General features: G+C 39.7%; 1 protein-coding gene across 1 annotated transcript in view; it reads left to right on the plus strand.

Moving 5' to 3' along the window:
* The window catches only part of GADL1 (glutamate decarboxylase-like 1), a 72,703-nt gene that overhangs the window by 18,355 nt on the left and 32,537 nt on the right, over positions 1-21,811 (plus strand). The window contains exons 9-13 of the mRNA XM_009695578.1: positions 4,392-4,456; positions 4,719-4,800; positions 11,221-11,420; positions 15,772-15,823; positions 18,926-19,015. Of these exons, the coding sequence (XP_009693880.1) occupies positions 4,392-4,456; positions 4,719-4,800; positions 11,221-11,420; positions 15,772-15,823; positions 18,926-19,015 (489 nt within the window). The remainder of the gene's footprint in view (positions 1-4,391; positions 4,457-4,718; positions 4,801-11,220; positions 11,421-15,771; positions 15,824-18,925; positions 19,016-21,811) is intronic.

Here is a 21,811-nt window from a genome sequence, read left to right on the forward strand (position 1 = left end):
AGAAACATAGTGAAGAGTTGGATTTTTTACTTCGCTTTTAAGCAAGCCTACCTCCTTCTAGTCTTATAGGCAAGAACAGAATATTTTTGAAAGCTTTGAGATCTACATTCCTCTGAAGGGCCAGCCTGCTTGTTGAATGATTTACCCATTATTCAGTCTGAGTTATAGCAAGTGAGTACTGCTGTTTGGGCCTGCTGTAACTTTGGAGGAAAACAAGATACAGTGCAATTAAAACAAAGATTAAAAAACAGGGGAAGTTCTGGCTAATTTAGGACTTTTTATGTATCATTGATGGGAATCGGGATTATCTACTGCAAATGGTCTCAAGAGCTGTTTATAAGAATACCTTATATGAATGTCAGTGGTATTATTTCCAGATTTACACTGATGTATCTCATTTCAGAATATTTTCTGATCCTGAAAATTGATATGTTTGCCTTAGGGAGACTCTTTTCATTAAATATGAAGTGATAAAGCACACGATTCTTAGGAAGGGCAAGAGGGAGAACGTCAACATAAGATCAGTAGGCTTCAGGAAGATAAATTTCAATAAAATCAGAAATAGTAGATAAGCTCTCACATGGAGACAAACCTAAAGAGGAAAAGGGGGTTAAGGAGAAAGGTTTTTTTGGGAAGATAATACCAATAAGCCCAAACTCTCAGCAGTCAAGCCATTCAACAGCCTAAGTGCAGAGACTATAACCAGGCTCACTTTGTGCACATCACAGTATTCATACACCCATTCCAGTTGCTTGTTGCCTTCTATCATACTTCTATGATGCCTTTTCTTAATTGGCGATGTATTGCATCATCACTATGCACTAAGCTCCAGCACTTATGTATGTCATATATTGTGTTCATGTAGCTTTAAATACTATGTATGAGTATTTCTTCCCTGCTGGTCCTTACTTTGACTCTTTTTTTTCCTATGGTTAGACCAGTACAGAAAATAAAGTTTGACCTATTAGCCTGTGCTTAGGCAGTTAGTTTAATCACGCTGCAAACACTGTGATTCCCATCATTCAGCTGTAAGCAGTTTGTTGCATATGAAACACAGTAATTTTCTCATACCTGGCCACCAATTACACTGCATGGGACACAAGTGATAATCTTTGTGTTTTGAGCTACCCTGCGTTGCTCTCAGCTGGATTTGTCGTAAACAAAATGTGTTGATCTAGTATGATCAATCTGCTTGCTTTTTGTAGTCTCCTGAATGGAAGAGAAGCAGTTAACTTTATTGTATCTTTGCAATATCTCATCAGAAAGCCAGAGCAACATGCCAAGCTGTGGCTGTGGTGGTGAGTGAAAACCTGGCTGGAAAATCATACCCAGAGAGCAGTTACCAGTGGTTGACTGCTGAAAGGGGAGAAAATTAGGAGCAAGATTCCACAAAGGTCCATCCTAGGTTAGAAGTTATCTGGTATTTTCATTAAGAACTTGGATGAAAAAGAATACGCCGAGTAAATTTGAAAGTGACATAAAACCACTGCGAGAGGCAGTGGGAGGACAGGATTAGAAATCAAAGAGATCTTGACAGTTTGGAGAAAAACAGTGGAAAAACTAGGCTATGGTTCAATAAAGATAGAGCTCTAAGTTTAAGCTGTAAAAATCAACTGCACAAACACAGGCTGGGGATTGTTGGCTAGACAGCAGATCTTCAGAAAAAGATCTGGGGTTTGCAGTACATCACAAATCAGCGATTGCAAGCATTTTCAAATAGGGTTAAATGTCTTTCAGAATTGAATAAAGACGGTGTATAAAATAATTCTCTCTTTCTGCTTGGGGCTCCATCTTCATCTAGATTGAGTCCAAATAAAAAGCTGCATTTCAAGAAGGTTAAGGACCTATAGGAGAAAAATTAGAAAATAATAAAGCAGTGAGGATAAACAGAACCATGTCTAGAAATTATGACCAATGAGGAAAGATTGAAAGCACTGATGTTATTTAAACTAGAAAAGATGAAGAGACAATGTGTAATAGTCTACCGATGCTTTAAAAGCTACCGCAAAAAGAAAAGGAATAATCTGTTCCCCTGACCGCTGCAGGTATGACAAGAGGTAACACTGCTTAGGACTGACACCTTAAATCAGTAGGGCTGTTACTGTTAAACACAAATTAAGTGGTTATGTTGTGCAGCCTCCATCATTAGAGGTCTTTAAAACCAGACAAAGCCAGTGATTCTCAGTCGTCTTAGGTGCTTTTTAATTTGTTTTTTGTTGGATTTTTTTTTTTTTTTGCCAGCCCTGGATCCCTAAGCACTTGGTCTTTGAACTAGGTACAGAAGTGTGGAGCACAAACTCATCTTGTAGAACTGTGGCTGAAGGAGATTTTGAAAGGTGGCGGAGATGCCTGGACCTCCAGTATTGCCATCCCTCTCTTCCAGATCTCCAGCAGTAATTTTTAAAACAAAGGCAGAAAGTAGTGCCAACGATGCTGTGCAGGCAGCAATTGCTGATGTCTCTCTGCACCTTATTTTTTTACTTTGATGCTAATCACAAACTGGGTATGTTCATTGATTAATAAGCTCTAGAAAAGACAAGTGTTTGACAGAAATGAGATGAGTATAGCTGATCCTGCCTTTGGGAGTGGCATACTGTCGAGATGACCTCTTTTGAGGGCCTTTCTAGTCCTGTTTTTCAGAGACAGCGTGAAAATGTCAACTTTTTCAGATACAGACACCTTTGGATGAAATTTTGTAAAGATTTATTATATTTCAATGGGTTACTCCTGAATTATGACAATCGGAGAATAACTTAGTGACTTTATTGAATCAGAATGAAAAGAGTAAAATTTGTCTATGAACAGGAAGTTCAGTTTGAGGGTCTTCCCATAACATGGCAAATTTGGGCTAGCTGGAGAAACCCGAGTCATGGTTTACTGCCGCAGGATTACTGTGAAATTTGAGGCAAATCATTTCATACCTTAGATCCCACCTATGGATTGAGCAGCAGCCCTTTTCTCAGCAAGGATGTTGTGAGCATGACAACATAAAATATGATGTGGTGCGTTAGTGTGCTGCATTAATGAGAACAACATGCATTAAGACAAGCTATTAACCTTTAATTTCCCTTGTAAGCCTTTACCATTCCTGTCTCCCAGGGATAGCAGATTTTATTCCTAATGTATGGCTTATGAAGCAAATACTGATGCTGAATTCATAGATCAGCTATCACATCTGTTTCTTTAAAGAAAAAAAGGACAAAAGCCAAACAATCATGTATTCTCCATGCTTAATCACATCAGTGAAGAGTCCTGGCTTTTTTTTTTTCTTCATTAGACCAAAATGTATGAATCTCTTCTTAAAATAAGCTGAGTCCAGATGTTTTGTGGACTGATGCCTCCTGTGTGTCTCCAAGGAGCCTTGCTTGCTTCACAGGGAATTTGCTTAAGTGGATTTTACTTGCATGAACATTGAAAATCCTTTTTTTCATATTTAATATTAATTTCTCAAATGCATTGCATGACACGAATACTGTTTGTTGCATGTTCTCTCCACTCCTCCCCTGTGGACAAATATTGTTGTTTGAGAATTGAAGATTCATAGCACCCGGTGGGTGAAATCTGATCGTTGTAGAATTCATGGATGAGAATCACATTTCCTGACTGCAGTTGCCCAGAAATTAAACCTGTGTAATAAAAGCTTCTTGTCTGGGTTCCTTCTGTAGTCCATGGAGAGAGACATCTGCAAAAGGTGTCACCCATAGACAGGTATCTAGAATAGATAAGATGACACTCGATGAGGAGTTTGAGTGGAGAGCTCCTCACTACAGAGGAGGCCTAAATGACTTTTAGACCACACACTTAGTTCTTAGATGACCTGAGAGAGATGTGGTGAGCGTTATTCCATTTTAACGTCAGTTGGATTGCTGGTAACGGAAATGCTGCTATCGCCTACTCACTGACTTCGCTTTTCATATCCAAACTCTGTGGAAAATCTGAGCCTGGACTTTGCAATTGGCAGAGATTGTCATATAATTATACTGTTTCCCTTGTGTATGTCTCTGAAAGGAAACAGCCAGCAGGAAGAAGCTATGCAAAATGGGGCTTTCTACTCTCCCTGCTTAGGTTTAGGCTGGGGAAAGGAAGCACCTCTGGTTCAGTATCAGGAATGGGTCTGGTTTGCAGGGACACTTTAGTTCGTGGCCTTGCTTACAGAGAAGGGACAGTGTAGTTTGTGGCTCATGTATCGGCACAAACCATCAGCTCCTCTACTTCAGGCATAGCCCCAGGCTGCCATCTTTGTTTCAGTAGGTGCCAAAATTTAACCCACAGACTGTCTAGTAAACTAAGTTTTAAATGAGATAAAACATCTTCAGAAATTATTAGTTGAAGCATTAGTAAAAGAACTTTATACAAATAATATTGTCTTGGCTCTATAAATGTTCCAACAGGCTTCTTGGGGTGGCTCGGCTTTGATATCAAGGAAGCATTGCAGACTTCTTCACGGCATCCACAGGTAAGTCAGCGTAGTTCATGGGCACACTTACTAGGGGTTGAGATAGAAGTTTGTGCCCTGTTGACCTCCGTGAGAGCTGCATTTTCCAAAATACATGTAACTATCAATTGGAGAGATTTCTGAACCTATGGGGATGTGTGTGTGGGGAAACTGGGAAATCTGATTTGTTTGCTTGGATTGTGCTTACCCATTTTTGATTCTCCAGTACCCAAGATTACAGGTGCAATTTCCACCTCCCTCTCTCTGCTTATAAATTTCACAGGGCTGATTCTGTCGCCTGGAATCCCCATAAAATGCTGTTGGCAGGAATCCAGTGCTGTGCTCTTCTGGTAAAAGACAGCTCTGTAAGTCCTCCTCCTCTTTTTTTTTTTCTTTTTTTTTTTTTTTTTTTTAGTGTGGTAGGTTATCATTGCTGTAATGTGGAAGTGGAAATAATTAGAAAACAACTGCAAGTCAATTTTACCACACTGTAGTGCAAAGGCTGAATGATAATATTTTGAATTTCACCACAAAATTCATAAAAGGTGAATAAGAGAGCAGGGTCAAACTGATGCAAGTGACTGTACTCACCAGTGGTCAACTTTTGCAGCTGGTGCCCTTGCTAGTTAACTTATGCACATGATTTGCATTCAGAATTGAGTATTTTGTCACCTGGGTCTGCAGCACTTAAACACCAAGCTCATCAAAGTGCTCAGAATAGCTGTCATCCACGGGGACTGCAGCAGTACTGCATCTCTGAAGTAGGCAGAGCTCCTCTTCACATCCCCTTACAGGGGTGCACCAGAGTGGGAAAGGAGAAGGATAGGCATTGGAGCACATGTAGGTAAAGGTGCTGAGCCTTCTTTCATCACTCTACTGGTTCTTCCTCATCTGCAGGGTGATTTAGACTTTCCAAAAGCCCTGACTAATTAAAAGGTCTAGCAAGCAAACAACAGAGCTGTGATCTCAAGTGGCACAAAAGTGAGATGAGTCTGCAATGTGGTAAAAGTCCCTGCTGATATCTTTGGAATTCTTCTATCTTAATAAAGAAACCAGTAAGACATCAATTATTTCAAGCCCTGTTTCAAACCCAGCCCTTCTAAAACTTGTGCCCATTGTCCACCATAGGGGTGAGTTTTAGCTTATACTTCATAGGTTATGAATGGCTGAACATCATGAAGACATGGAGCCCCGGAGGTTTGCGTCACTATTTTGTGGCCGTGGTTTGTAAATCACTTTTATAAATCTCTGTCAAAACAGCTAATAGTTTCTGTTCAGCTGCTAGTAGTTAGCTATCTGTGTAATTGGTTACTAAGTTCTGGTGGTAAGAACTGATGAGGACCAAAGAGCATAGATGCTAATCAGTGCTCTCTTGGATATGATCGCTCCAAGTCAGGGGTGCGACATGGCAGGACAGCAAGGAGAAGTGTGCCTCCTCCTTCCCTTAGACTAGAGTCTGTGGGATTAAAGAGGATTAGACTCCAGGACTACCCATCCATCATTTTATCTTAATTCCAGGGTGAAAAACAAGCAGAATGAAGTTATTGACTAAGATTAATGTGGTGCCTTAATTGCAGGCTTGGGAAGAATTCGGTGCTGTATTTTTAAATAATTAGGCCCAGTACATAGACATAGCCCCAGGTAATGATTAGACTACTTGGGCTGCATAGTGGAAATTTCTCAGAAAGAAAGGGGAAAGAAATGGAGAGGAATGAAATATTTTAGCTGCCCTGGCTGCTGAATCCTGGGCTGTTGAGGGGTGAAAACACAAGCATTATTGATCTTACAATCAGATCCTGTTGTGCAGTGAAACACATTCTGGAAAGTAGAAGGTTCCCCTGCATGGGGAGGAGAGAGTGTTTTACTCTATGTTTAATTCCTGGAAAACTGGCACATACATGTTTGCTGTATGCCAGTGCAGTCTTTATATGCGAACAGACGCACATACAAATTTTAGTGCTTTCTTATCAGCTTTTTGAAGGTGTTGGAATATAAATCCTTCAGAAAAAAAGATCAAATGCATATTTAAGAAACTTTGGCAGAAAGGCCTTCCTTCCCTTTGATCCTCTCCATACCAGAACAGGCAGGTGAATCCAGTTTCCCATTAAAAATGCTATTTTCACACCAGTAAGAGAAGGGAAGAGTATGCATATCGGTTTCTCGCTTTGAAGCTAGTTCCACTGCTCCTAAATTACATGAATACCTATGGCTGCAGATGAAGCACACGTTTATATGTGAACATAATTCCTTCACACTGTGGTTATGATGCGTCAGTGGAGCTGGATGCTGAGGTGGGAGCTGGAAGAGTTTGGCACACGTTGCTTTGCTCATGAACGTTCAAGGAACCTCAGGCAGATTCTGAAGTGGTGAATTCTGCATAGATGTTAAGTCTCATTTATGAATCAAGCCCTAGCTCCCTCTGAAGGTCTGATTAAGGAAGTTTTGTTAGCCTGTCTTCCCAATTGCTTTGAGGTCTGCTTGGAAACTGTGGAATACCTCAAGATTAGGGTTAGCTGATGTAAAGTGGACAAACAATCACCTTCAGTTTTTATTTCTCTCTGTCTGTGTTTTTTTTTTTTTTTTAAAGTACAGATTGTTTAACAAGCCCAAGCTTTGTATTTTACCTTAAGTATGAAAAGGTAATCTTTAGAAGGAATCATCACATTTCTGATGTAGTGTTAACACCCTAATTTCGCATTGGCAAAAGTAATAGTGACTGGTTTGGTTTAGGGTTTTTTTGCCACATAGCATTAATAAAGCTATGTGGTTTAGCAACGTTAATAGCCTTAAGACATTGCAGCTAGATGATTAGAATGAAACATTGTATCTAAATATTTTCCTATACAGATTAAAAAAAAAAGATAAACTGCAGTGAAATGCTGATAAGAGTATCTTCCAGCCTTCGCGAAACAAAATTGGAACGATTTTTGGATATGTGTTTGACTTGATTAGAAGGGAGAAGCATTTTCACCAAAGGGAAGGAGAGATAGGTTAATCCTCCGTAAAAGCTCAGATCAATGACAGTAGTTCTTCAGTGCTTGAAACACTCAAGAAATGCACAGCTCTCCCTTTTTCACTGCTATGCCCTGAGTAACTTCCACCACTTCTGTAATAAGATAGTCTTACTCAGAAAACACTTGTATTGGTGTGGTGTGAATTACAGTGACTGTTTAAACACAAAGCTAGGTGGACCAATATTCTCAAAACATTAGTGAGTCGACTTTGTTCTTATATGTTCTTAAAATGCTGTGGATCAGTCTTGGATTGTACGTGCTCCCTTAAGACTACAGAGCTACTCCGATTTGTCCTTGCTATAATCCATATAAATGTGAATATTGTCACCCTATAAATAGAGAACTAATGTTTATCATCACTGCCAGAGTTCAGTGACTCGTTAGACTGTAGCATTAGGTTAGGTAATTAGCAATCAATTCTAGGGAATGAGCAGAATTTTTACTTATCAGTTGACAATAAAGTCTCAAAGAATGTAACTAATGAAATCCCAGTTTAGCACAGAATATGATTGATGTGATCATGGTAGCCATCTACAGTGTAATCGCTTCCTCCTCATTAGCAGTATCACAAAGATCTCTACTTCCCTGATTCCTTTCCAGGGCAGCTGCAGGAAATACTCTATTCCCATTGCTTTCTGCTTGAGGTTAGTACAACTGAGAGCTCCTTCTCATCTCTTGAAGTGGATTACAGGGGTGGCCTTTTGCACTGCACTGCTTTTGAGAATTTTCAAGTATGCCATTCAAAAGATTGTCCTTATTGCTTCAGATGAGGCAAATCAGGAAGATGTTTGTCTTGGGGGAAAAGCTTGGGGAAAAGATATTTTGTTAAAGAAATTAAAATTCACTTTTAACCAGCAACTGAAATGGAAAGAGATCAGAAGGCTTTCTGTATGTGTGTTCAATGAGAAAAATATGTTGAATTATGGAACTGGAGCTCTCAATATATTGATTTCAGTATCAATAACTATTCATTTATTTGCCATTAATTAGAACACACAGCAACTATCCATAGACTTTATCAAAACCAAAGGCTATATGAAACTTCATAGTGGACTGGGGCCTCCATGAAAGTAGTATTTTCATTTTCTAAACTTTCACAGCCCAGCATAAGGCAGAGCACTACCATTAGCCTCTGTACAAAGGGTAGAAAGATAAAAGATGCCAAAGAAAGAATCTCAAACTTGTCAAATGGGGCAATTCCAATGAAATTTTTGCGATTCTTCTGAACAGATGGAGCAGCTCAGTTACTGTGTGGAAAACTGTTGGAGTCTTCTTGGGACTGAGAATATTGAGTTAGAGAGCATACTTTTTTCCCTTTTTTTTTCATTTGTTCTTCTACTTTTCCATCATTTGACTAGGAAAACTGAGATGACTTTTATGTCTTCAGCATGTTGGAGTCTATTATATTTGAGACGGCAGCGATCCAGGAGTAACTGCTTTCTTAAGCATAAAATTTATCTTGGATTTTTTTCCTCTTCTGTTGTCCTCCCCACCCAAACTCTATTCTGCAACGTTCCCTTTCTCTTCCCTTCTCTTTCTCCTCCACCTTGCTTCTTGCACTGGTCTGGCATATTTCTTTCTTTCTTTCTCTGGAAGCATGATTTTTGTTTCTTCTCCTCAGCTCTAGTGACGTGCTGGAGGATGTCACTGTACTTGCCTCTAGAGATTGACAGTAGGCAATATCTTCAGCAGGATTTGTCTAGCATGTTGCATTATTAGTAGGATAAGCAGATGGAAAAAGATCATCAAACCAGCAAGTCTTGTCAGCTTTGGATGCACCAGGAGAGAGGGACAGTACCTGCTGCTTTTTTTGTTTAAAAAATGAAATATGTTCCCAGGAATTTGAGTTCACTCAGCTATATTGGACAGTTTGTTCTTGTTGCATTTTCACTCTAGAGCATTTGTTTTTAAACTATGAAACTCTGCAGCTGTACTGTGATCTCAAGTGAACTTCTCAGTCTTTCTGTAATATCATGCACTGAGTTTAGGTTTCTTGTGACAAAGAAAAGTTATTATTTCTCAGATGACAGGCATGAGGGGAACTAATATCCTCTGACGTCCTCTATTGTGCAGCAGTATTACATTCTGATAAGGCAGAAGATAGTCCCACATTGATCAACCCTGCTGTACACTCACTGCAGAAACACTCTGCAAAATTTTAAAGTCAGTAAGAGACAAAGCAATTAACTTAAATCTCTGGATGTTTCTGCCATATTTTTTTTTTTTAATACTATGTCTAGTAAACTTGTATTTCTCCTTTAGATTTTTTTTGTCTTGACCTTTTTTTCTCTATGTTATTGCCAATTCCAAAGTTATCAATAGTGTATTGTAATGTAGATCAAGAATTGTACCTCTGTTATGGGAAGTTGACGCTTTCATTAAGAGTGATGTGAGACACTGTCTGCCATTTTAAAATCAGACTTGCAGCAAATGCAGAGAAAAGGATGCAATGTGAAGTGCTTTCTCAGTTGGTTCAAATTGAAGAGTGATGTTGAACTGGAAAATGAATTGTGCTCTTTGAGATACTGTTTAGCAACTTCAGTCATGCTGTCCGCTTGTATTCCTTGGTCTGTTCTGCACAGAAGACTTCTGGTTCAACTGTCTCTTAAATACATGTTTGCAGATCTGAACCGAATGCTGCAGCCATGTTTTTAACCTCATCTGAATTGCTATTCTAGCATTATCTTATAGATTGTAGTTTATTTTTTCTTGCCCACTTTTAATATCACTGACAAATCTACAACCTTTTCTGTCTCCTGGGCTTCTTGTAGGGCCAGCCTCATCTCTGCTCTTGTAACTTGCTTTCTGCCAGTCCTTCCCCTCCTTCATGGTATTACAGAGTATACTTCAATATTTCATTCTTCAGCCAATGGCCAGTCCTATGCCTCTTCTCTTCCCCTGCACCTTTAAACCTGTAACAACCTCTGTACTTTCTGTTTCTCAGCTTTGTTCTTTGCTGGAACTTCCCACGTTGCTCATTTATCTTTGTTTTCTGCTGCTCATCTCTGCCCAGGCAGCCTCTCACAAGTTGGAAGCTGGAGATTGCTGAATAAAAGTAATTACATTAACAAACCATAATTAGAGTATGCTAAAGTACCTTTTCTGAGGTCCATTTTCAAATGTTAAAATTATCTGAACTGCAAAAAGAAACAAAATTGGGGTTGTACTAATCTCCTGGTGGTGTTTCCATTCAGTCAGATAGTCTGTGCTAAATCCTCAATGACTTTATTTTCTGGTAAGGATTAATCATTTACTTCTTGGGGCTAAAATCTTCCAACTAACTGTGCTGTATATAAAGTTCTTTGTTTGACAGAGAGGGAATAGATTGAGCCATTTGTGAACATGTAGGAAGCTCCTCAGGGGCTGTTCTTCCAATCTATAGACGGGAGCAGTGGACATAGGCTTCTCCTTCTCCTCCCTCTTTCCCACCCATGTATGTCTTTGGGCAACTGTTTCTATGGTCCCCACGCTCATGGTTTCTTGAGATCTGAGTCAGAATTCCTCTTCAACCTGCAACTCTTCAGTGACATTATAAACAAAATAATAAAAAAAATGTTTCCTTGTTGTCAGTGCTGACTTCACTGGGTTCAGGTTCATCCAGAGTTCTTAAACCACACCATAAGCTTTGGATTGTTTCCTGCACATCCAGTTCTGTTTTACTAAGCAGTTGGTACAGACAGGAAAAAAACTTTGGCTTGTGAAGATAAAAAGGTTTGAAATTGCTTATCAGCAATCTATTGTGATTATCAATCTCTATTGTGTTTCTAATAGGGCCTCCTGAAGAAGTGTTACTCTGCCAAGGCCGCATACCTGTTCCAGCAGGACAAGTTCTATGATGTCAGCTATGACACTGGTGACAAGTCCATTCAGTGCAGCAGGCGTCCGGATGCGTTCAAATTCTGGCTGATGTGGAAAGCGTTGGGAACCACAGGCCTGGAAGAGAGAGTAAACAGGGCACTGGCTTTGGCTAGGTACTGCCTCACAATTTTGAATATGTCTTGTCTGTTTAATTGACTGAAATATTGACACCTCTGATACTCCGTATTCTGGAACAGACCATGTTACTTTTTTCCCCTTTCTCCTTTTGTTTGTGTATCATAGGGACTAATAGCAATAATTAGCGTTATTATATTTGCCACAGTATTTAGTAGTAATTATTACTTCTAGCAATAAGCATTGATGTTGGTGAACATAGAAGTCCAAATTAGACTATCAATCTACATTGTTTAACATTTATGTTATCTGACCCAGACATAGGTCACGTTTACCAGTACACCCTCTTCTAACTCAAAACTGAATGTTCTGGTGTTAATGTAAAAGCAGCTCTATGTGCCAGGCTCTGTGCTCTGTCTAGCAAGAAGTGAATTCTTCTGTTTCCTTCATTCCTCCTGGCTGAGGATACACAGAAAGCCGATGATGTGAGGAAATTTCTATGAGGATGCTCTGTTAATGTTAGGATGTGGTAGAGGTATATGAAGGCATATTGTTCTGAGATACTTCTTGTTTTTTCTCCACAAGTTTGCTGAAGTTCTTAATGCTTACAGTACGTTCTGTTAGGGACTGAAGCATCTTTTTCTTGCAATCTTCCCCTCGCCTGCCCTGTTCAATTTTACTAAGTTTTTGGTCTTGTAGAACTGAGTTTCACAAGCGAATTCTGCAAAATTCTTGCTAGAAGGTGCTTCTAAATTTATGGTGATGTCTCGGTTCTGGAAAGAAGCTTCCATGCACAGGTGGTTTTGTCTTCCGATAGAAGAAATAATATTGAAATAAGATAATGGCCCATTAAAAACGATTCCCTTGAAGTATCATATTTGTTCAGAATTTATACAAGATAAACCACAGTAAAATCTTTACCAATTCCTGGGCTAGCTACACACTACCATGGGTCAAATCATTAATCCTGAAAAACAGTCACTTACACCATATTGCCATTTTATTTTCGATACGAACCACCACGTTGAAAAGAATTGAATGTTTAGTCCAGTGAAAATTAAAGGAATAGTCTCACTTTACCTTTTCTTTAAGTGGCTTTGTTAAAAATACCCATGACCTAAACCCAGAGTGGATTAGAACGAAATAAAAAGAAAGAAGCAAAACCAGCAAAGTCCAAATGAGCTGTGGCTTTTTTCTCTAAAAGCCACTCACTGTTTGGCTGGTAAAGTGTTCCTTAATATCTTCTGGTTAAATTGCACCTTGTTTTTGTTCCGAAACATTGTACTGTTCTGTATCTGTACAGAGCAAGGAATTCATTCCACTATCAGTAGGAGAATTCGGCCTTATCAAGGTCACTGGCCAAGGTCATTTGACTGAGAGTGTAGTGATTAATGACCTTTCTGCGATCAATATTTTCTGTGAACGTTAGGATTCAGCTGGTGGCGCTTCTAAGGAGTGACTGGGTTGTCTTTTTCTTTTTTTTTTAACTTTAAGAAGAAATTTAATTCTTAGTCATTATCTGATGAAGTATATTCTTTATATTAGCTACATTGCTATCTTGAGTTTGCATGGACATGGGCACTTTGCAGCTGAGACATCAGGTTTACTGGGCCCTATGCCAGGTTTCCTAACCACTCAACAGCTGTGCAGCCTTTCTGCTGAATTGTTAGGGTAGGTGTTACTTCGATGTTGCAAAGATAGTATTTCAGCCTTCCTGAACACAGACCTGGATTAATTCTGGAACTAGTCCACTGACTATAGAACTTAAGAGCAAATTACTTTTTTTTTTCCCCCCTATGGCCAGGCAGAGCTTCAAAGATTTTAGGGTAATTGCAGGCATGTCTTTCTGTTGCATCAAAATTTGCTTATTGGCTATTCCATTAATTTCTTCTTGTTCTGGAGATGAACCATGTTCTCAGTGTATTAGATATCCCAGGAATGTTGTGATGCTGCCTATTTCAAAAGGCTTATTTTTAAAATGCGTACAGTAGAGCATCCTGCTGATCACTTCAGAAAATGTTTTGCTGTTGGGTTTTTTTTTTCTCCCCGGTTATTTTTGGTGCAGGGATGTTGCTTTAGGATGTACACTAAAAAGAAAATAGAAGTAAACTGCTTTTAGGATACAACTATAACCACCTCTGCATTTTATGCTTCAGCATCTTTGCAGCTTTTCTGCCTGATTCTTCTTCTGACACCCACTCTTAGCAGACATATGTCTACTTTCACTGTAGATCTCCACCCCTCATTTTCTGCAAGGCTTAATCATAGCAAATACCACTTCTCTGTGCACTCCAGTCCTCACTGAGACTCAAGCCCTTCTGACGTTCTACAACCGTGACATGATAATAAAACTGCACTGTCAACTGAGGAAAGATGGACAGAGTAAATTGCTCCACTGCCATCAAATGGTCCTGGCAAGCTAAATTATGGTGATGGATTTTCTAATGGCTGCCTTCTTAAGCTATTGGCAGTATAGTTAAGAACATGATTAACAGTGTTGTGAGCTTGACCAACATCAGCTATCCTATGTCAGATGGTGGCATGAAAAAAAAGGGACTTGTGGTAAAAGGGAAGGGTATCGAGCATTGTAAAATAGCTCTAACAATTCCAGACCTGAAAAAAAAAAAAGTCATCATATGTAGGTTTCTTTTTCATGATTTATTAAAAAAAAATATAAATTGAGGGCCACTGTCTTGTGAATAGCCTGCTGATTTTGCCGATTGTTGTTTTTATGGCACAGACAAGTACCTTCTAATCAACGGACAAAAGCGCTGAGCTTGTTTTACTTAAGACAATTGCCCTACAGAAACAGGTTCAACACGCTCACGTGATATCTAGCCTCCTGCTTACCTCTCAGCATGCCTCTCTTTCAAGCTAAACAGTAATGTGGACATTAACAGCCAGGTAACAAACAAATGCACACAGTAGGGTCTAAGTGGTCATGGCAGAAAAGACCCAGAACCTCGACTTGTTACAGCGAGAGGAAACATCTCGACAGTGCATAGTGCGACTCATAGAGCTGGGTGTTGTGGGAAGTGGCAGCTCTACCACAGCAATCATTTTGCAGGGATGTATGCTAAGAGGTAATGAGTCACACACACAATACTTGTTAACAATAAACAGCATGACAACTCCCTGTGCTCTATTTTGAAAAATGTATACCATCTTGGGTATTGTTTACTGCCTCCCTAGCCAACCTGTTTCTGGAGCACGTGTGCCGAATAGCAGGCATTGCAGATACAACTATGCTAGAGGTGTCTCTGTGGGGGCAAGTTTCAGGCATGTGGGTAGGACCACGGTGGGAGTTATTTTGACAATATTTTTCTTCCTCAAGTAGTGGATAAAAGAATTATTTGTGTGATGACCAATAATGCACCTGCAGGCAGGAAAATGCCAAATAAATGCAGCAAAAGAAGTACATAATCAGTATTTAACTGTCTCAATTTTATTACTGTTAGATGGCAAAATCTTCATGTAGAAGACTAAAATTCTGTTGAAATGGAAAAGCTGTGTGAATTTGAGGCAATTTATTTGGAGATTTCCTCGGGAAGGCTTTGAGGCAGGGAATAAAGAGAGAAGTCCCAGCTATGTCGAAGTGTCCTCTTTGCTTCAGACTTCCTGTGCGATGTCTGCCATGGCAAAGTTGAAGTCATGTTTTAAAAAATTTCTATAAAATGAAGCTATTTGGATCCAAAGTTTTGATTCAAATCCATCTTCCCATTGAAGGCTTCTGGGTTTTTCATGCTGGCAGGTGAAAGAGAAAAGAAGTAGTTATGTCAATGCATTGTTAGCGTAGGATGCCCAGGGATTATTGTGCATCAGCAGTGGCTCACTAAATGGAAATGTACACTGTTGTATACAGCGTGGAACAAGGACAGTACTGGGAAAATTTCTGGGTTTGAAGAACGTGGAAACTTTTAAATTCTGGGCTAAACTAAGAGGTCCCGGTGACAGTAGTAGCGCCAGAGATGTCAGAGTGACCGTGAAATAGCGTGGCAGCACAGCATCAGCGCTTGAGAAAAAGAGATGGAGGAACTAATTTGTAGAGAGCAACATCAATGGAAATTTGCATTGGGAAAGTTCACAGCCTGGTGCAAATAGAATCAATTTATGCCATATGGCTGCACTGAAAATCTGTGCTTGAGGAGAGAATTTGGCCACTCCTCAGTGCTCCTTGTCTGGCTGTAGCCTTCATTTGTTTCCAGGAACTGATAGCTACTTCATTTTCACAGCAGGTAGAAATGAGGTTTAACTCTGTGGTTTCTTGGGGCAGGGGGAGGGGATTAAAAAAAGAAGGGAAAAAAAAGTGTGTATATGTTCAAGACCTTTTTTGTTGTCTCTATATATTCTTTTGTTCTATGTTTTAAAACCTTGCGTTTTTAATTACAGGTATCTAGTGGAGGAAATTAAGAAGAGAGAGGGATTCCAGCTGCTTTTGGAGGTAAGTGAAAATGGAACTGAACTGTTGTTATTGGGGGGGGGTGTCTATTGTTAGATTTTTTTTTATTCTTTTTAGCCAATTGCCGGTTTGTATTTGAAGTATATAATTTAATGAGCTTGTGTATTGGAGACACACAGCTATGATTGAACACATAAGATGCTCTGTATTCCCTACCATCACTCTACATATTTTCCTAGCTTCTGGGCCTGTATTGCCTCAGGGGGTATAGATGGAACACTTTTCTGTGAAAGTGAAGAGTCTGACTGCAAAAAAGCAGTGCTTGCCAGACTTACGGATAAGGCTGTGTGCTGGATGGAAGAATATTTTGATCCTAAAAATGGACTTTTCATCATTAAAGTCTATGTTTTTTTCCTCAATTCTGTTTCTACACCCATCTTCCTAAAAACTACCTAAAAGTTGTGGTTTTCGCTAGTCTTTGCTAAACCTGTCAGCTTATTACCTGTTGGTGATCTTGCTTGGGGGAGAGCGAGGAAAGGGAGCAGAGCAAAAGTGCTGTTTGTCCACCTGTCCTCAGCATTTTGTTAATAAAGCTAGTATCTGGGGATGTTGCAAAGACCTGTCATTTTTAGAAAAACCTTCTATGTTGCTGGAAGTGTACGTGTGTGGAGGACAGCGGGATATGTAGTGTGGGCAGGAAGAGGGCACATGGAGGAGGAAGGGAAATGAAGTAGGTGCCACACATGGAGACAGATAAACCATAATGATGCAGATTTGGTTTACACTTGCTGATGCCATGAGCATTCCAGGTTAGGCTAGAAGAAATATGAAAGAGATTATTATTTTATAGTATTCATACAATAGAAACTTTTCCCTTTAACTTTGAAAACTGCTAATTCGAAAGCACATACTGGGGAAGTTCACATGGAGTGAAGAATTTTGGGCCAGCAGCACATGATGGGATTACCAAAGTGGCAAGTCTGTTACGGCAAAGCATGCCATAAGTCTGTTATGGCAAAGTGGCAAGTCTCTCAATTTTCTGTTATTGCAGAGCTTAGCAGAGAGCCCAGATCTACTGTGGATATGAAAACTGTTGAGAGCAGAGGCTGCCATTTAGTTCCTACAGGAACAGGACACCTGGATTAAAAGTGGGATTGGAGGGAGTGCTATAGTATGGGCTATGAGAAGGAAGTTAAGCAAGAGTTAAGAAAAGGTTTTCAGGAGTGCAGAGGGAGAAGCAGTGAGAATTCAAAGACAGACTGCTGGGAGGCAGCTGGGCCCAGTTAGCCGAGCCCTTTCTGAAAGGAAGTTGGACTTCGGACAAGAAGCTGGTACGTGCAGTGAGGGGAGTCCTGTAACAGGATCCGCTCTACCGCCTGGAAATGCCACTCACGCTTGAGTCATCTTGAACTCTTGTGTGGTATAATTGCTTACCTGCTTGGATAAGAGCTGTGACAAGATAACCAGAAATAGTGTGAAGCATGGCTGGGGGTAGTTAAGTTTTTCTAGGATGAATGGTATTGTCAGAGGGGGATGGTGTATTTGACACATGAAAGGAAACTGAGATAATCAAGAAGGCAATATAGGCAATGGCAATATGGCAATATATGCCATCTGTCTGCTCCTGCCATCTGATTTTAAATAGTTTTAAAATAAACCTTGTAACAGCAAGCTAGTGCGTGTGCTCATGAGGAAGCTGCTGCTTTTTTCAGGGTCTGTGTTTATGTGTGTACTCAATGCATGCTCTTTGGGGAAAGAAATGGGACTTTAAGAGCTGAGCTTTATTTCATTCAGTGGCAGCAGGTGGCAGGGTTTGAGCGCTGTTCCTGCTGGCAATGATATTCTTCTTGATGATTAAATTGTATTTAATGCATTCTTTGAAGCAAGGCAGAAAATGATATGAGCAGTTCTCAGTGCCCTTTCATGAAAGAACACGTCTCAGCCGGTGGGCTCTCCTCGTTCAGGAGACTGCCTGGGATTGTAATAGCAACCGCATTCACGGTGGGCCAAAGAGATGGTGTGACCCAGCTACCAAGCTCCCTTTTAACTTCTTTTTTTTCCTTTCAACCAGTACTAATGAGGATGGCGTGTGAGAGGGGAGAGGGGTGTGCGAGTTTATAATCCATGTTATTATCTAGACCCCAGTTAAATACCATGTTGCAAATAACATAGGTCAAGATTGACTGGGTGGTTTTGTGGGTAATGTTAGATGGGATTAGAAGGCACATCTATTCCTTGCGCTATTGCTATCTGTACAGGTGGAAAAAAAAAAAAGTGTTCCAAATTAGTAGGAAATGTAGAGACCCTGGACTGGTCTGCTGGGAATATTTTCTCAGTCATATATGAAACAGAAACCTCATAAGCACAAAATAATGCATGGTGAACAGCCATTTTTGGTGGTCTTGCAGCTAACTCTCTGCTGAGTTTAAAGGAAAAATTTCTCTGGAGGGAAGCAGAGATGTCTTTGCTCAAAAGGCCTGCTTTAGATATTGGACAGGCTATATCCAGGGGATGGTACGTACCCTGCGAGGGGTCCTGAGATTCTTATAAAATGTGGAAATTGAGAAAGCCAGCATTAACTCCATAGTGTGCTGTACGATACATTATTTAAAAAGAGATTGGCATTGTTCAGTAGAAAATTTGCTAGGTGTGCAAGTGTTAAATTGTGACAAAAATTGACTTTGTGTGTTTTGAGTAAAACACCTCATAGGAAATCTCCATTTAAAAAAAAACCAACAAACAAACAACACTAAAAAGATAATATATTCTTCTCTTTAAAGTTCCTTCAATTTTGAAATCTGTAAGTTACCTCTCTATGCCTTTCTTACACATTTTTCCTAACCAAAGCTTTTAGTGAGCAAAGCAGAGTTAAATATGTATATAAGAAGAAGAAATGAAAAAGGAATCCCAACAGGCTTCCTTTTTCAGGCAACAGGAAGAGAAATGGATAGTATGAAAACTATTTCTAGTTTCAAAAAAGGGAAACAAAAGGTGAGTTGGAGAAGGAAGTTTTAATGAAAAGGGTATAAACTCAAAGGCTTCCCCCGCTGCCCCCAAATAGATCAGAACTCTCTGACATGCTATAACATGTATCCCTGTCCCATTTGTTCCATCTCGTAAGCAATCACTTGTTCTGTTGTTTAGCCGGAGTATGCAAACGTTTGCTTTTGGTACATTCCACCAAGCTTAAGAAAAATGGAGGATGGACCTGAATTTTGGCAGAAGCTACACCGGGTGAGTGTCACATAAACAGTGTTATCTGTAGCTTACTGATTTGTGTGCATGCCCGGTAAGAATGTGAAATAACCCTTGGCTTTGCTCACCATTAACCTATCAGTAGAATGGGAATTTAATCCTTAAATAGGTGTTGGTAGGATTTAAGTTTGTTCTCTGTTTAGACAAGGCTAATTACTTTTTTTTTCTTAATGTAAGAGGTGCAGGCATTTACGAGTATTCAGCTTACTATCAAAACTGTTAGCAGCTGGCAGAACTGAGAGAAGAGGAACAGTGTTGTCTGCATCTCTTGTCTGGACTGATTATTCATTACCTGTTTCAGACACTTAATGCTGTCCTTGGAACTTGCCTTGCATTATCTATGAAAATCTGTGATAATGCAAGTGAGGAAGTGCTTAAGAATACGTTTCTAATGTTAAACAACCCCTAAATGACGACAGGAATACAATGGGAAAAACCTAATTGGTGAGGGTTTTGGTAACTCTTTGCCATCCTGGTAGAAAATCACGAACACCTTGAAAAAAACAGCAGTAAAATTTTGAAGTTACTAGAAGCGAATCAGGCTTAATTAAGAAGCCAGTAGACACTGTGGCATTATGTTTTACTGAATAAGCTGTTCTGTGAGGAATTGAATTTAATTCATTGTTTGCTCTCTGTAGCAGTTTTAGTGTTATGCATTTATTTTTTCCTAGAATTTTCTACTAGAAATCCAAAGTAGAACACTGAGGTGTATACTATATGCAAGCATGCATATGGTATACATACTATACATACTGTATATACATGCATACTTCCTGTAACATCTGCTGTCCTTTCAGCAGCTTTCCTTTCACAGGAATTGGTTTCAATTTGTGCTGGAAGCTGGCGTCTTTAGGGGTGAGGTCTTCCTTAACCCTATCTGTATTGCTTTGAGAAGTATATTTAACTTTTGCAGTACAAAGCCAGTGTAGATGCAAGGGCTTTGCATTTACCATTCTTTCACAAAGCATGGATGGGTTATGATCCTTTCATGTGGGGCTTCCTTTCCTCTCATTAGACTGGAAGGCCCATATTTATATATGTATAAAAAAAAATCTTTTATATATATATGTATATACACACACAGAGAGATGTATAACAGCTCCTCTACCCAGGGAGTGAGGATTTGGAAAGGAGAAATGGGAGGACCTAGAAGAAATAATGCTACAACTGCCACCTTTTGATTTACGTATGCTGCGGAAGGGACAGAGGAGGGAAGGATGAAGCACGACAAATGGCTTTGAGCAAGTATATTGCGAGTGGCTTATTGAGTGTAACTTACTGGTGCTTTGCTCTGCTGCTCTGTGGTGCTTCCAGTCAGGGTGGGGAATAGATACCTGACTTTATTTTATGTACTGATACAGATAGACTGATGTGGAAATGTAGATTTCCTAGCCAGTGTTTTGTGGGAGAGAACTGGGAGGGAAAGGAACTCATGTGTAATTTCTCCCAAGAACTAAGCACTGCTGCGGATCTCAACCACTCTTTTCATGGGCAAGGTGACACTTTCTTGGTTCTTATGCCTGCTGTGATGAAGCTCTAAGAAACTCAACATCCTGAAACACAACCTATTTCCCTCCTGCCTCCAAAAGCCTGAAAAAAATTCTACCACAAAACAATCCAAAACTCCCTAGCAAAACAAGGCACTGAATGGCACAAATTTCTCTCCTGGAGGAAACAACAAACAATGATTGTTAGTTGCATTGCAGCACTGCTGGGAAGTTCTTGGACACTACAAGAATGAGTCTGTTACACAACTAAACCATGTTATTTCACCTCCCTGATTCTCTACAGGGACAGGTCTGGGGTTACTTTGCTTTTTGGATGTTGAGGGCCAATTTGGGGCACAACATGTATCAGTGAGCTGATGAGATGAGAGCACTGGGTCATAAAAAATAAGACTGACTTGACTTTTCCAGCTAATGCCAATTTGTTCCAACATTGCTGATGCAAACAGCATGGTCATTATATTACATTAATCAGTATAAATATATGGCTAGGCAAGAAGGAATGCATCCTGATCAGCAGGGTGTAAGTGGTAAGAAGATGAAGACTGGAGAGGTTGTTGCATTATGCCATTGATGGGCAGATGGGCTGTGTACAGTTTCTTGGCTGCAAGTGCTTCCTGATTATTCCTATCATTTCACTAAAATGAGCATTAAAATGCTTTAATTCACAATTTGTCTTTTCACACAACGTTTTAACATCACCGTTACTCTGTTTATCCAGGAATCAATCTTCTTTTTTGTTGACCTGCATATCTGACAATAATTAAGAAAATGTATGTCTTAAAAATCTCTTAAGCAAGTAATTGATTTTATTCAACTGCTTGTTCAGCAATATTGTTCAGAATAACATGCTGTCTTCTAAGGTTAGTTATGTGAGTTTTAGTGCTGGTGAAAGTTGATAAGCAAATAGCTCTGATCTCAAGTCCTCAGCTTCGTGAAGAATTTGCATAGTCCTATGCAAAATAACCCTGAAGGTTTTCTGCTGTACTGGCTCTTCTCCAGCTTCCGTGGCCCACTTTATGTGGAAATTTGTTGGGGCTGACTGGATTGCAGCATGATACCTGATTCTGATGTCATTCTTCTCTCTGTCCTACATAAACTATGTCTCTCAGAAGCTTTTTAGCTTTTTTGAAGCACTCTTTTTTTTTTTTTTTTTTGTGGTAGGCTGTTTGGTGGTTTGTTTTAAATTCTGGGGCCTTGGACTTTAGGTATAAAATTTTCCCTCTTCAGAGTCTCCAACATGCGAAACAGAAAGGTGATAGGAAAGAGT

Source organism: Cariama cristata, unplaced genomic scaffold, assembly GCF_000690535.1.
Source record: "Cariama cristata isolate BGI_N322 unplaced genomic scaffold, ASM69053v1 scaffold7592, whole genome shotgun sequence".
Classification (NCBI taxonomy): domain Eukaryota; kingdom Metazoa; phylum Chordata; class Aves; order Cariamiformes; family Cariamidae; genus Cariama; species Cariama cristata.